Source organism: Salmo trutta, chromosome 15, assembly GCF_901001165.1.
Source record: "Salmo trutta chromosome 15, fSalTru1.1, whole genome shotgun sequence".
NCBI classification, from domain to species: Eukaryota; Metazoa; Chordata; class Actinopteri; order Salmoniformes; family Salmonidae; genus Salmo; species Salmo trutta.
In genome coordinates, this window is record NC_042971.1 from 66,519,746 (window position 1) to 66,537,033 (window position 17,288).

Here is a 17,288-nt window from a genome sequence, read left to right on the forward strand (position 1 = left end):
TCAAAAACAAGGATATTTCTAAGTGACCCCAACTTTTGAACGGCAGTATATATATATATATATATATATATATATATATATATATATATATATATAAACCTTTGCCTGGCAATTCTCTCTGCACAGTTCTCCACATTCCTTGTGATGAAGATACAGTCAGTGGGTAAACATTGGATAATGCTGCTAGCTGCTCTTAGCTCTCCAGCCTAGCTAGCTAGCGGATATCCTTAATGTGCTGCTGCTCAGAGATGATAGTGTCAGATAAAGAGAGATGAGACTGACTGGCAAACACTTCCTGCTAACAACAGACACTTCTGGCTAACAACAGACAGGCAGACACTTCTGGCTAACAACAGACAGGCAGAGAGAGACACTTCCTGCTAACAGACAGGCAGACACTTCTTGCTAACAACAGACGGAGACATCATACTCTACATGTGCATTGAGAGTCTAACTGACATCATTTCATAGCATTCATCCCTATCAGAGACTGCACAAAGAATAGATTGTGAGATTGTTTACATGCACGCAAACCCATGCACACTCACGCACACACACATGCACACCGACTGACACGCACAACGATTGACATAGACACAGAATTTCTCCTCTCTCTCTCTCTCTCTCTCTCGTCAGCAGGATAAAGGTGGGAGCTTGGCAGCCAATCTAGGAATCACAGTGTCCACACAGTGATGATGACATCACCAGCCAGCGTCCAAAGGTCTGTAACCAGACTTATTTATTAGCCCTGTGAAAACAACCAATCACACGTCCCTCTCATCGACACTTTTAGTGATGTCACTGTACCGATGAGGAAATAGTCTCCGAGGGATTTTGGTCAAATAAAAATCAAATCCTTGTTCCTTCCTATAACCAAGTATCTACCATTAGGGATGGACATGGACACGTTTGATAGGCTCAGACCCAAACCAATCAACAAGCCCTTTTTAGTTAAGTGCTTTTCTACGACAACATGATGAATCTTATTAATACTCCTTATTACAGAAAGAAAGTTAAACTGATACTGTAGATACATAAAGCACGGTATCAACCACATAGTAGTCAAACTGTTCAACATCTTGGTTGTTTTAATCAACCACGTAGTAGTCAAACTGTTCACCATCTTGGTTGTTTTAATCAACAACGTAGTAGTCAAACTGTTCACCATCTTGGTTGTTTTAATCAACAACATAGTAGTCAAACTGTTCACCATCTTGGTTGTTTTAATCAACAACATAGTAGTCAAACTGTTCAACATCTTGGTTGTTTTAATCAACCACATAGTAGTCAAACTGTTCACCATCTTGGTTGTTTTAATCAACAACATAGTAGTCAAACTGTTCCACATCTTGGTTGTTTTAATCAACAAGTAGAATATGGCCAACAAATTTGTCCTAAAACAAAATGACTAATCCAGCAACATTCTGAAAAGTTGAATAGTTTGATTACTACTCCAATTCACATATCCAAGCATGTTGTTGGTTCAGTGCTTTTGTCTAGAGACAGAGAGGGGCTGCATGTGACCCAGTAAGTGAGTCTCTGTTTGGTTTAAGAAGAGGGCAGGGTTAATAAACCTTGCCCTTTACACATGCAGTGTGTTGACAGCATCAATATGAAAAAAGGTGATACAGAGACCAACAGAGAGTCACTGTTGGATGGCTTGGCCAGTCAGACCTGGCTAGCAGATCATCGTCATCATGCTTTAACTGGAGAAGAGAAATACTGTCATACTCAGCTTTCTGTTATCTAGACTGGAAAACAGACGCAAACACACTGTGATAGTGGGACACATGTTGCTCAGTAAAACAGATCTGTGATATAGTGGGACACATGTTGCTCAGTAAAACAGATCTGTGATATAGTGGGACACATGTTGCTCAGTAAAACAGATCTGTGATATAGTGGGACACATGTTGCTCAGTAAAACAGATCTGTGATATAGTGGGACACATGTTGCTCAGTAAAACAGATCTGTGATATAGTGGGACACATGTTGCTCAGTAAAACAGATCTTTATACCGTAGTTTACAACATTGGCGAATTTATCTCGAATCTCAAAGCAACGTGAACTCATCAACTCACTGGATAATGTAGGACTGTCACAAAGCAACGTGAACTCATCATCTCACTGGATAATGTAGGACTGTCACAAAGCAACGTGAACTCATCAACTCACTGGATAATGTAGGACTGTCACAAAGCAACGTGAACTCATCAACTCACTGGATAATGTAGGACTGTCACAAAGTCACGTGAACTCATCAACTCACTGGATAATGTAGGACTGTCACAAAGCAACATGAACTCATCAACTCACTGGATAATGTTGGACTGTCACAAAGCAACGTGAACTCATCAACTCACTGGATAATGTAGGACTGTCACAAAGCAACGTGAACTCATCAACTCACTGGATAATGTTGGACTGTCACAAAGTCACGTGAACTCATCAACTCACTGGATAATGTTGGACTGTCAATGAACCCATGCACATTTCAACCTACCTCCTGACAAAGAAACCAAAATGCCAAAAATATATATATACTTTTCTAAACAACCTCTCATCATTTTTAAACTGGTAAATGTCTGGGTTAATGGTGTGTTTTCATCACAACGTTACTTACTATAAGCATAAGTGAGGCCTACTTTAACTTTAAATGGCTTTCAACCACATATTAAAGACTATTATCCACCATTAGATTTCTGAAATCCAATATCACATTTAATCCAATACTAAATATACCCAGTCTAATATAAATCCAATCTCAATCCATTAAGGTAAATGGATTTCCCTCTAAATACACACATCTACTAACTACACATCACACTAGGTGTATTTCTATCTGTTGAGCATTACTACATGTTATATTCTTGTTGGTTTTTTTTGTTAACATACCATAGTTTTGGGTCCCTGTACACAATGCTGTCAGTGTCTGACAGTGCATCCCATTTGACCCAATCATGGCGTGTTCTCTACTGGTACCTGTAAGGGAGGAGGACACACAGGGGGAAAAAAAAGGGCTTGGTGTGGTGATCTGTTCTCTAGCCGCTGTACCTACTACTACAACATTAGGATTAATACACACTAATTTACATCCTGCATTTCTCCTTCCCATTTAAAATACCATTATTAGGATACCACTTCAGTGTACATGAGATAGAAACCATACGCTGTGCATTCGGGAAAGTATTCAGACCCTTTGACTTTTTCCACATTTTGTTACGTTACAGCCTTATTCTAAAATGGATAAAATTAACTTTTTTCCTCATCAATCTACACACAATACCCCATAATGACAAAGCAAAAAAATGTTTTTTAGAAATGTTTGCAAAAATATGAAATACACAATTACTTAAGTATTCAGACTCTTTACTCAGTACTTTGTTGAAGCACCTTTGGCAGCAATTATAGCCTAGAGTTTTCTTGGGTATGATGCTACAAGCTTGGCACACCTGTATTTGGGGAGTTTCTCCCATTCTTCTCTACAGATCCTCTCAAGCTCTGTCAGGTTGGATGGGGAGTGTTGCTGCACAGCTAGTTTCAGGTCTCTCCAGAGATGTTCAATCGAGTTCAAGTCCAGGCTCTGGCTGGGCCACTCAAAGACATTCAGAGACTTGTCCCGAAGCCACTCCTGCGTTGTCTTGGCTGTGTGCTTAGGGTCCTTGTCCGGTTGGAAGGTGAGCCTTCACCCCAGTCTGAGGTCCTGAGCGCTTTGGAGCAGGTTTTCATCAAGGATCTCTCTGTACTTTGCTCCGTTCAGCTTTCCCTTGATCCTGACTAGTCTCCAACATCCCCACAGCATGATACTGCTACACCTCACCGAAGGGATGGTGCCAGGTTTCCTCCAGACGTGATGCTTGGCATTCAGGCCAAATAGTTCAATCTTGGTTTCATCAGACCAGAGAATCTCGTTTCTCATGGTCTGAGAGTCCTTTAGGTGCCTTTTGGCCAACTCCAAATGGGCTGTCATGTGCCTTTTACTGAGGAGTGGCTTCCGTCTGGCCACTCTACCATAAAGGCCTGATTGGTGGAGTGCTGCAGAGATGGTTGTCCTTCTGGAAGGTTCTCCCATCTCCACAGAGGAACTCTGGAGCTCTGTCAGAGTGACCATCGGGTTCTTGTTCACCTCCCTGACCAATGCCCTTCTCCCCCGATTGCTCAGTTTGGCCGTGCGGCCAGCTCTAGGAAGAGTCTTGGTGGTCTCAAACTTCTTTCACTGTGTTCTTGGGGACCTTCAATGCTGCAGACATTTTTTGGTATCCTTCCCCTGATCTGTACCTCGACACAATTCTGTCTCAGAGTACGGACAATTCCTTTCAACCTCATGGCTTGGTTTTGCTCTGACATGCACTGTAAACTGTGGGACCTTATATAGACAGGTGTGTGCCTTTCCAAATCATGTCCAATCAATTGAATTTACCACAGGTGGACTCCAATCAAGTTGTAGAAACATCTCAAGGATGATCAATGGAAACAGGATGCACCTGAGCTCAATTTAGAGTCTCATAGCAAAGAGTCTGAATACTTATGTAAATAAGGTATTTCTGTTTTTATTTTTAATACATTTGCAAAAATCTGTAAAAACCTGTTTTCGCTTTGTCATTACGGGTTAATGTGTGTAAATGAATGAGAAAAAGTATATTATCAATTTTAGATTAAGGTTGTATACCTTATGCACTGTATACTTCATTCTTCAAGGTAGATTAAAAAAAAAATCTAAATCAATAAAGAACATGATCATGTTGACTTTTAATTGATCGATAATTTCTGTATGAGTGCTCTCTTACAAACATCACGGCTAACTGACAGTTAGGCTAAAACTAGAATACCACATACACTGCCACTCTCAACTTATGCCTCAAATACCAGGAAAAATCACATATAAAACATTACATTTTAAGGCTGCAATAAATAATAATCTCAGACACGTTTCAGTTCAGTTTTTTTTGTTTTTTTCTCTCTCACTCAAACTAAAGTGTCAAACCAACAGACAGGTGCAGTCTTTGGTCTGAGGCGGTTGTTGTGGGTGTTGTGTTGTGTGTGAGAGAGAGAGAGAGAGGGCAGCAGAGATACTGTAGCTCCAAGTGCTGGGAAGAAGGTCCCAGCCTGCGTCATGTGCTTTACTGGAACGGCTGCGTATCGGGTTCAACAGATCAATGCGAACTGGGTCCACACGTTTATGTTATTGTTGCCAGCATTAATGCCCTTTTAATCTTGTGGAGATTATCGCCATCGATCCACATCCATACTGCCTAACAGATTTGTTTGAAAAAAGTGACAACTGCACAACTGAAAGAAAGGCAGGAGCGACAATAAACAAAATGTTCTGTGTGTTTTCGTTAGTCATGTTCCCCCCCCCCCCCTTTTTTTAATTTGTTTTTTACTGTGCCCATGTACATCACATGAACATAATTTCCCTACAGCGTAATTTCATGTCAAATATGATTTAGAATATTTGCCTTTTTTAATGGCCTATTTTAGTTTGGGTCTAATTTCACAGTGACGCCAGAGGAATATTGTGAGAAATACATTCGGGCCTCTACGGTTTTCATTTTCACAAAAAAGGTAGAGAGGTATTGGAGTGTTTTTCTATGTAGGAATGATTATAGTGTTATTAAAGATATTTCTCCCTAACTCGCCATAATTTCGACATGACAAAACACCATGGTTAATTTAAAAGATTTTCAGAATTGTATTTTCGAAATAAAAGCAATATAGGACTACGTTTTTTTTTTCTTCCTTACGATCGTGTATAGTTAAGGGTGCATTTATTATTAAATGTTGGTTTCTTATTTGTTTATTTTGCATATAATTCCACTCATTCGTTAATTATGAATAGCGTCTACCTGTTTAATCTCAACCGTACAGAATTCTATCATGAAGCCTGTCCCGTGGGATGTACTTATTTCTGTCAAGTTATTTAGCAGACGCTCTTTTCCAGAGCGACTTACAGTAGTGGATGCATACATTTCATACAATTTCATACAGCCAGGACCAGGACCAGGACAGCCTGATTACATGCAGCACTGTGAGTGCCGGTGGAATAAAGTTTGAGTCAAGTGTCACGTTTGATTTGACTACAACTAATAAAGCTGTGCCAAGGCCATTTTCCCCGCTGAAACCAGGCAGAGAAAGAGCACCTAGAAGCTGCTGTATCAAATCATTAGTAGGCTATAGGCCTATGACCAACAGCTACTGTAACGATGATTATTGCCTAAAGACCTATTGACTATTGATTGACTATTAATAAACCTATAACCTATAGTTATGTAAGCCTACTTTACATAAACTGACTAATTGGAGAGAAAAACATTACGCATTCACATATCAAATTGCATTTACAACCACTTTTTTTTTTTTTTTTTTACATAATCTTATGATTTATCATTTTCAATCTGTGATATTTATAGACTTAATTTTTCTATTACATCCGCTGAATCTACACAACGAACAGCGAACAAAAGCCTCGCGTCCTGCTCCACGGTTTTGCCTAACTGGTTAACCCACGACAAGGTGACGTTTTGTGCTCGAGCTGTGGGTCACGCCGAGATTTATATCAATAATTCATTGAGCCGCGCGCTCTGCAGCTTCTCTTCTTCTTTTCAATTCCCTGGCTGCTGCCTCGCACCGAGCCGATCACATAATACCTTCCCCTCCAAAAGCCCCGAGCTGCCTGGCCGCAGAGTTACCGCCTTCTGTAAACGAATGATGCTGCTGCGGGGAAGAAGGGAAGTCTGCAAAAGCATTTCCCCTATCATTTAGGCTACCAACGGTATAGGCTATATTTTTTTTGGTGATGTTTTCATAGTGTCAATTGTGTTTTACAATCGTTCCATAACTAATGTGAATATTTTTTTTTAAAAAGGCCTTCAACGTTCGCTGCATGAAGTCATGGCATTTAACCGATCCCGGAAGGAAAATATGTGACAGATTATGATATGGAGAAACCTAATATCTCTCCATCCGTACAGTATTAGTCATTGCATTATAGCCTCGTCAAAATGGCATTATTGTTCTTCTGATCACTACATTACGTAGGTCCATTGTATCTAGAAATGACATCCGATGGTGTAGTTGTTTTGGTCTTACAGTTTTTTAGCAGGCTGCAATTTCGATCATACCCTTTTAAGAAAATGCGCAGAATTTGAAATATTGATCTACTACTATTCGCAGCTGGTCTGGTCTTCCTTTCCAAACCTCATCTCCATTAGGCAACATTCCCGTCGATTTAGACAAAACAGTCAACTTTCCACACTATACTTACTCACATAAATATGCAGCCTATACGCCTGTGATAGTTTACATTTAGGATAGCCCATATTGAGTTATTCATCTGTGAAAAATAAATTGTCTTTACTAATAGGCAATATTTGTTTGCTTAAAATTACTAGTGTATTAATTGAATGTATAGTGTATTTAAACACTTCTTTTTTTGGGGGGGGGGGCGATTGTGAGAACAGTGAACTAGTAAATGTAATCCACAATCAATTCTGAATGGGAACCAACGATAGAGAGGGGTACATTTGTTCGCTTTGACGGAACAAAAGAAAGCCCGTCTCGTCGTTCTACGTGTTCTCGCTAGAGGGGGCACCAGCCTTACTATAAGGCTACCATGCATGTATTTACCCGGTTTTCAACGCATCTCAGGCTTTGATTGGAAACATCTCATCACAATCAACAGCATTCTCTGTCAGTCTGTCTGTCTGCCTGTCTGCCTGTCTGTCTGTCTGTCTGTCTGTCTGTCTGTCGCTGTCTCTTTCTCTCCCTCTCTCCTCAACGAGGGAACACGCACAGAAAAAGTCAGAGCAATGTATTTGCACAATATTCCTTAGGCTGCATTAATAGCCTGCCAATTCCAGCTGTAAAAATGTCTATTCAATAAAAATAAAATTGTGTATATATATATATATATATATATATATATACACATACACACACACTATATATATATATATATATATATATATATATATATATATATATAGGGAAGTATATATATATATATATATATATATATATATATATATATATATATACTCATACACACTATATATATATATATATATATATATATATACACATACACACACACTATATATATATATATATATATATATATATATAGTGTGTGTGTATGTGTATATATATATATATATATATATATATAGTGTGTATGTGTATATATATATATATATAGTGTGTATGTGTATATATATATATATATATGTATGTATAAAGAATTGAAAGGCCTCCCCCATAAAACAAACGGCAAAATTGTGTATAATTAGTATATTTTTCAGGGGATTTTCAAATTAGGTGTTGTAGCTGTTTTCAATGCTGCACATTTTTAAAAGTGGGTGTCCAATCTATCTGCTCATAATAATGTCATATCAACATTAAAACAAAGCCACACATGACATTTCATCAGAACAACTTGCTCATCACTAAAAGAGAATTCCCCCCAGAAATGTGGGCCTATACGCTAGAATAGCAATACCATAAATAACCTATTATTACATGGATAAATAATATTCGAGAGAGAAATCATTTGACCTTGTCATTGATATCGAGATTTGATTTGATTTTTTTTTTATCGATCGTTATTATGGATCACTAACAACAATACTACTACTGTAATTTGAAATAAATGTAATTTATCTAGTCTACTCAGCAGTGAGAGGTATAGATAGATAGATAGATAGATAGATAGATAGATAGATAGATAGATAGATAGATAGATAGATAGATAGATAGATAGATACTGAACTGTGTTTTATTGCAGGGCTATAGCCTGACTACAAGCCGAGGCAGGCAGGCAGGCAGGCAGCAAACAGCAGCAGAGACGGGTCGGTTTTATTCAGGATACCTTGTCTTACCTGCAAGCCGTAGGGCTGACATCCTCTGAAACTCGGGTTCCTGCAGCCACTTCCACATCCTTCGAAAGGTCTCCCTTCCAGATTTAAGTTTACTCCAAGGTTTGGGGTTCCTTAAGAGGTCTGAAAGGGTGCCTTGCGAGCGACACAGCACCCTCTGAGCGAATATAGCCTGAGGGATGCTATACCGCTTCAGTTCAGCTGTGATCCTTTGTGCCACTTCTTTGGTGTTGATCTCTTCAAGCTGCCCCGAGTTGTTACCTTGTTGTCCCGAGGAGGAGGGCGGTCTGTCCCGGTTGGAAGCCAACACAGGCCCGTGGGATTGAGAGTGGCCCGGGTGCCCGCTGTGGTGCATCCCGTTCAAATGCGGCATCATACCTGCCGTGGGGCCACCGAGGCCTCTTGAGAGGTGTTGATCCCCCCTGGCCAGCATGGCAGTGTGGGCATCGAAGTTGGAGCTTAGCATCTTGTCGTGCCCATGAGTGCCATAGTTCTGGAGGTTTTGCTGTGTATTATGAAGAGAAGCCAAACCATTGCCAAGAGGGCTGCTGGCCAGCGGGGATAAACTCTGACCCATCCCGGCCATGTCCTTATGATAGGGACTGTAGATGTTGTTCATTGCTGGTAAACACCTCTCGTCCCGCATCAGCGTGAAACTCCCGCTTACGTTCCCAGAGAGACGCTGGTGATGGTGGTGATGGTGGTGGTGATGTGGATGGTGGAATTTGTCCGAAACGGTTGAAATGGGGGGTAAAGGTTGAAGTGGAGTTAACGTGGTGTATGTACCGTTCATACCCATCCCCGGTGGGGATGTTTCACACGGCATGCTCATAGCGTGATGGAGCGGGTGCGATAATTCTGGTCGGTACTCTCCGGCTCCGTCCAGAATCGTTGCCATGCTGGACACCATGGCGGACCGAGACGATGCAGCAGCCAGATCCTGATGTAACCGCAAAGAAGCGCCCGCGTTCCGGGTGTGATGGGGGCTGTGGCTGTTCATCAAGTCCTGGTCATGGCTCAGTCCGCCATGCAGATTGCCAATGCTGTCCATTGTCATCTCTGGGTTCATGGCGAAGGCATCCAGATCCTTGGACAGGCATCGATAGGCGTTATAAGCAGTCTTCATTCAGTCCATTGATCTATTTAATGTTTTGTGCCGGGATGGGTATTTCCTTCGGTTTGTTTTCTCTAAGGCCTCTCGGTTTTTTTTTTTTTTTTACATTTAAAAACAATTCCGCTCTCTATCAGACGGGCCAGTGCTGAGTCTACCTAGATCCATGTCCGAGCCTCTCCTCCTCCTACGTATTATGTTTAGGCAAGAGGAGCTGTCCAGGATGGGCTTGCTGAACGAACATCCTAACCCGCTGGCGGAGGAGGGGACTCCCAGTGACGGACGGCTGATCTGACCACCCAGAGTCGCTCCTTGGTTAAAAAAAAAAGCATTTCATTGGCTGCTTCTCCCATTTTCATTTTTTCACGCGAAGAGCACAGTCCGATGTAAAGGTTGGTAGAGATTTATACGCGTCTCTTGCATCTGGAGTCTGTCAGAAAGTATACATGTCTTCTCAACTTCCTCTGCTGTAATCATTTCACAAGACACACTTTTCAGTGAGAGACCTTATTGATGATATGGGTTAAATAGACATATGGTCAACATTGGGCCATACTTATTTGATTGTTTTTTTTTTTGCATAGGCTTACAACGACAAACATAATTTAGAACTGGCTACCGACCAGTGGGTGCAGAATTAGATTAATAAATTATTAAATGATTTGGATATTTATGTATAATAGTAAGTCTGTGGGCGCTTATATTTGTCCTTTTTCTTGTGATGTGTGTTTTTTGGCATATACCAACGCCCCCTTAGAGTGGGGTCGTGGCATGTCATCATAAAACCCAATTAGCGTTAAGTGCTTTGTCAGCTCGGGGATTCGAACTAGCAACCTCTCGGTTACTGGCCTAATACGTTAAATACTAAGGCTACCTGTTGTCACCGGAGGTTGCTTGAAGGTGTTTCAAATTTTAATGTAACGTGTGCAGTAAAATGCCTTTCTTTCAAGTTCGAAAACCAACAATGCATTAATAAATGAAGAGCCGTTGTGTTGAACACTATGCGATGGTTAACAGTGAGAATGGCAGAATGGTGACCTTACTAAATGAAATGAAAGTTTGACTGTGTGATATTAGGTGGCTTCTTGTGTAAATATTTTCCGTCTGGATTTTAATGATTTGTAACACAAGGACAAGTTATATAAATAAACAAAGAAGTAATATTTGTAGAACTATAGTCATCATCATGTCCACATTCCTCCTGCTTTGCCAATTTTACCAAATATATATGTGAACAAAACAAACACAGTAAATGCAAAGTGATGATTTTGACCTTTATTTAACTAGGCAAGTCAGATAAGAACAAATTCTTATTTTCAATGACGGCCTTGGAACAGTGGGTTAGCTGCTTTGTTCTGGGGCAGAACGACAGATTTTTACCTTGTCATCTCAGGGATTCGACCTGGCAACCTTTCGGTTACTAGCCCAACGCTCTAACCACTAGGCTACCTGCCGCCCACTTTAACAAGAGTAACATGCTCAAACAAAGTGCAGATAGCCTTCTGTTCACATTTCAATCACTCAGAACTAGACCAAATGATTTTAGTCTCTCTCTCTCTCTCTCGCTCTCTCTCTCTCTGAAGTAGATCTGAGTCAGAAATATAACAATTATAATATTTTTCAGGATATATGAGTTGTGCTATTCATATCAGAGTTCATTCCTTATGATACATTATCTCTCTCTCACTTTCCATCTGCTCTCTTCTCGACCATACCCAGATTTCTCAAGATCCCAATTCTCCAGATTAACCCTACATCCCTATTCTCCGGATTAACCCTACATCCCTATTCTCCAGATTAACACTACATCCCTATTCTCCAGATTAACCCTACATCCCTATTCTCCGGATTAACCCTACATCCCTATTCTCCAGATTAACCCTACATCCCTATTCTCCAGATTAACCCTACATCCATATTCTCCAGATTAACCCTACATCCCTATTCTCCAGATTAACCCTACATCCATATTCTCCAGATTAACCCTACATCCCTATTCTCCAGATTAACCCTACATCTCTATTCTCCAGATTAACCCGACATCCCTATTCTCCAGATTAACCCTACATCCGTATTCTCCAGATTATTCCTACATCCCTATTCTCCAGATTAACCCTACATCCCTATTCTCCAGATTATTCCTACATCCCTATTCTCCAGATTAACCCTACACCCCTATTCTCCAGATTGTTCCTAGATCCCTATTCTCCAGATTAACCCTACATCCCTATTCTCCAGATTATTCCTACATCCCTATTCTCCAGATTAACCCTACATCCCTATTCTCCAGATTATTCCTACATCCCTTTTCTCCAGACTAACCTTACATCCCTATTCTCCAGATTAACCCTACATCCCTATTCTCCAGATTAACCCTACATCCCTATTCTCAAAAGATTAACCCTACATCCCTATTCTCCAGATTATTCCTACATCCCTATTCTCCAGATTAACCCTACATCCCTATTCTACAGATTATTCCTACATCCCTATTCTCCAGATTAACCATACATCCCTATTCTCCAGATTAACCCTACATCCCTATTCTCCAGATTATTCCTACATCCCTATTCTCCAGACTAACCCTACATCCCTATTCTCCAGATTATTCCTACATCCCTATTCTCCAGATTAACCCTACATCCCTATTCTCCAGATTATTCCTACATCCCTATTCTCCAGATTAACCCTACATCCCTATTCTCCAGATTATTCCTACATCCCTATTCTCCAGATTAACCCTACATCCCTATTCTCCAGATTATTCCTACATCCCTATTCTCCAGATTAACCCTACATCCATATTCTCCAGATTATTCCTACATCCCTTTTCTCCAGACTAACCCTACATCCCTATTCTCCAGATTAACCCTACATCCCTATTCTCCAGATTAACCCTACATCCCTATTCTCAAAAGATTAACCCTACATCCCTATTCTCCAGATTATTCCTACATCCCTATTCTCCAGACTAACCCTACATCCCTATTCTCCAGACTAACCCTACATCCCTATTCTCCAGATTAACCCTACATCCCTATTCTCCAGATTAACCTTACATCCCTATTCTCCAGATTATTCCTACATCCCTATTCTCCAGATTATTCCTACATCCCTATTCTCCAGATTAACCCTACACCCCTATTCTCCAGATTATTCCTAGATCCCTATTCTCCAGATTAACCTTACATCCCTATTCTCCAGATTATTCCTACATCCCTATTCTCCAGATTAACCCTACATCCCTATTCTCCAGATTATTCCTACATCCCTTTTCTCCAGACTAACCTTACATCCCTATTCTCCAGATTAACCCTACATCCTTATTCTCCAGATTAACCCTACATCCCTATTCTCAAAAGATTAACCCTACATCCCTATTCTCCAGATTATTCCTACATCCCTATTCTCCAGATTAACCCTACATCCCTATTCTCCAGATTATTCCTACATCCCTATTCTCCAGATTATTCCTACATCCCTATTCTCCAGATTAACCCTACATCCCTATTCTCCAGATTAACCCTACATCCCTATTCTCCAGATTAACCCTACATCCCTATTCTCCAGATTATTCCTACATCCCTATTCTCCAGATTAACCCTACATCCCTATTCTCCAGATTATTCCTACATCCCTATTCTCCAGATTAACCCTACATCCCTATTCTCCAGATTATTCCTACATCCCTTTTCTCCAGACTAACCCTAAATCCCTATTCTCCAGATTAACCCTACATCCCTATTCTCCAGATTAACCCTACATCCCTATTCTCAAAAGATTAACCCTACATCCCTATTCTCCAGATTATTCCTACATCCCTATTCTCCAGACTAACCCTACATCCCTATTCTCCAGACTAACCCTACATCCCTATTCTCCAGATTAACCCTACATCCCTATTCTCCAGATTAACCCTACATCCCTATTCTCCAGACTAACCCTACATCCCTATTCTCCAGATTAACCCTACATCCCTATTCTCCAGACTAACCCTACATCCCTATTCTCCAGACTAACCCTACATCCCCATTCTCCAGATTAACCCTACATCCCTATTCTCCAGACTAACCCTACATCCCTATTCTCCACATTAACCCTACATCCCTATTCTCCAGATTAACCCTACATCCCTATTCTCCAGATTAACCCTACATCCCTATTCTCCAGATTATTCCTACATCCCTATTCTCCAGATTAACCCTACATCCCTATTCTCCACACCTTTGTCTCTTTGGTCTTTCGAAGCAGCAGTTGTACCACTCAGTATGAGGTCTAAAGTCATAATTGTAAGAGACAGGTCACACTCAATACACCGTTTGTAAAAAAAAAAAATAAAAAAAAAAAGGGACCTACAGATATTGCTCAACTGGAAAATTGCTTACTTGCTGTCTCAAATGATAGTCGCCTGACAGTTGCCCCCCTTGAAGCAGGGCTGTTTAAACAGAATTGACTCCTTGAGCCAACACGCCTACAGTACACATGACAATAGCAGAGCAATGTTTTTGAAACAGCTGAAATTTAGGGATATTTTCCTAATATTTATTGACTTGTTTTATTTAGTTTTTACCAGAAATTGCAGTAACAGCCTGTTACATTCTGAAATTGTAGCAGTAGTTGTCGATTGCACTGAGCTTGTATGATCTACATGTCAAATGTAGATCATACAAACAGGATCTATATTTTTTAATTTCTAACATTGTGTGATGATTTCAGAGGTGACACCACAGGTCCCAGATAAGTGTGGGGTAAATTGTTTTCCTGGGGCCAAGAGTTTTTCCTGATCTGGTAGTAGGCTAACCAACTCCGGAGCTTAGTTGTAGCATATGTCATAGTAATAAATCAGCTATAAACAGTGGTTTTATATGGCCTGTGATGAAACCAGATTCATTATCTAATCAGATCAACTCCTGGAACAACTCCTGGAACAACTCCTGGAACAACTCCTGGAACAACACCTGGAACAACTCCTGGAACAACTCCTGGAACAACTCCTGGCTCAGGGAGGATGAGAACATTTAAACCTTTTACACAGACAAAGAGACAACAACTGTGATTGGACAAAAACTAAACAGGGCTGAATTGGCTGTTTGAAGGGTTGCATCGTAAAGGCCTTCGCATCTGTAATTTAAAAAATACTCACAGTATGTCATCACTATGGTATTGATTGATTAATTTCAGTTGATCGTCTTGGATTAAAAAGGTGTAGGTAGCCTAACCACCTGAAGTTTGAATATAAACCAAATTCTATCAGTCACATTTTCTCAGAACAAATGAAATGGGCCTAATTTAGGTTATAAATACAAAGCTTTCTCCTGGACCAGATTGGATCAGAGGCTGCTCTAGGCTACCTGTGGTTGTGGTTGTCATCAGTAGGCTGCTCTAGGCTACCTGTGGTTGTCATCGGTAGGCTGCTCTAGGCTACCTGTGGTTGTCATCAGTAGGCTGCTCTAGGCTACCTGTGGTTGTCATCAGTAGGCTGCTCTAGGCTTCCTGTGGTTGTCGTCGGTAGGCTGCTCTAGGCTACCTGTGGTTGTCATCAGTAGGCTGCTCTAGGCTACCTTTGGTTGTCGTCAGTAGGCTGCTCTAGGCTACCTGTGGTTGTCGTCAGTAGGCTGCTCTAGGCTACCTGTGGTTGTTATCAGTAGGCTGCTCTAGGCTACCCGTGGTTGTCATAAGTAGACTGCTCTAGGCTACCTGCAGCTGTGGTTGTCATCAGTAGGCTGCTCTAGGCTACCTGTGGTTGTTATCAGTAGGCTGCTCTAGGCTACCTGTGGTTGTTATCAGTAGGCTGCTCTAGGCTACCTGTGGTTGTCATAAGTAGACTGCTCTAGGCTACCTGCAGCTGTGGTTGTCATCAGTAGGCTGCTCTAGGCTACCTGTGGTTGTCGTCAGTAGGCTGCTCTAGGCTACCTGTGGTTGTCGTCAGTAGGCTGCTCTAGGCTACCTGTGGTTGTCGTCAGTAGGCTGCTCTAGGCTACCTGTGGTTGTCGTCAGTAGGCTGCTCTAGGCTTCCTGTGGTTGTCATCAGTAGGCTGCTCTAGGCTACCTGTGGTTGTCATCAGTAGGCTGCTCTAGGCTACCTGTGGTTGTCATCAGTAGGCTGCTCTAGGCTACCTGTGGTTGTCGTCGGTAGGCTGCTCTAGGCTACCTGTGGTTGTCATCAGTAGGCTGCTCTAGGCTACCTGTGGTTGTCATCAGTAGGCTGCTCTAGGCTACCTGTGGTTGTCATAAGTAGACTGCTCTAGGCTACCTGTGGTTGTCGTCAGTAGGCTGCTCTAGGCTACCTGTGGTTGTCGTCAGTAGGCTGCTCTAGGCTACCTGTGGTTGTCGTCAGTAGGCTGCTCAAGGCTACCTGTGGTTGTCGTCAGTAGGCTGCTCTAGACTACCTGTGGTTGTCGTCAGTAGGCTGCTCTAGGCTACCTGTGGTTGTCATCAGTAGGCTGCTCTAGGCTACCTGTGGTTGTCATCAGTAGGCTGCAGTTGATCAGACTGAAGCACATTGACAAATCATTTTTGGTGGTGAGTATAGCTTCCATATAAAAACAGCCTGACGCAAATCCGCAGTGAATTCACTTATACCCACATTTTCCGTTACAGTTAGCCTCTACCACATGTAATGATTTGCATGATATTGATAAAAAAATGAAGTCTGGTTTGTTGTAATGTTGTACAGTAGGTCTACAATACTTTAATATTCATATGAGAGGGTTAATCGTTCCTTTTTTCATAGGCTAATGTTACTTGATGAAGACATGCTGTTAGCAACTCTGCACTTTTGTCTTGAAGCTAAAGAGTGTAGCTGACAGAAGAGAAAATAATCCCTTTAATTGTCTGAACATGCTTGTTAATTGTTGCATTATTTAAGAGTGTAATGTGGTTTTGATTATTCAATAGTATAATATATGTTTTAGAAGAAAAGTTTATGTCACTGTTCAATAGTTTGTGCTTACCGGCTTGTGGCTACTGTGCTATTTACCGTCAATTTGGCCTGCGGACAAAAAAAATGTGGCTTTGCCAGCCACAACTAATGGTAAGGTAAGGTTTTAATGTGAATTGAAAAGTAGAAATCTCTTTCGCCACTCCGCTGCTCAGACTCTCCTTCATATCTCCACTTAGGGGACACAGTAATGACTGAGAAACAGCATCACAAAGAAACAGCATTGGTCACATTCGGGTTTGAACAGAACAGCTTTAAAAGTAACAGATTTGTCGGGAAGCCGCGGTTGCTTTGGGTCGGGAGGCTGATATTTTCTTTGGACGTTGCGCAGATGTTACTTTTGTTTAAATACACTGTAATTAA

The 17,288-nt window shown here is 41.1% G+C and overlaps 1 protein-coding gene across 4 annotated transcripts in view; it reads right to left on the bottom strand.

Moving 5' to 3' along the window:
• The window catches only part of LOC115149560 (one cut domain family member 2-like), a 40,527-nt gene extending 30,329 nt beyond the window's left edge, over positions 1-10,198 (bottom strand). Inside the window, exons 1-2 of one of the 4 annotated variants that reach the window (XM_029692516.1) lie at positions 8,878-10,198; positions 2,897-2,983 (exon numbers count right to left, since the gene is read on the bottom strand). In XM_029692516.1, the coding sequence (XP_029548376.1) occupies positions 2,897-2,983; positions 8,878-10,000 (1,210 nt within the window). In that variant the 5' untranslated portion in view covers positions 10,001-10,198. Of the gene's footprint in view, positions 1-2,896; positions 2,984-8,867 lie in introns of those variants that run through there. The other 3 variants (XM_029692519.1, XM_029692517.1, XM_029692518.1) reach the window with 3 other exon arrangements.
• Positions 10,199-17,288: the final 7,090 nt, after the last annotated feature.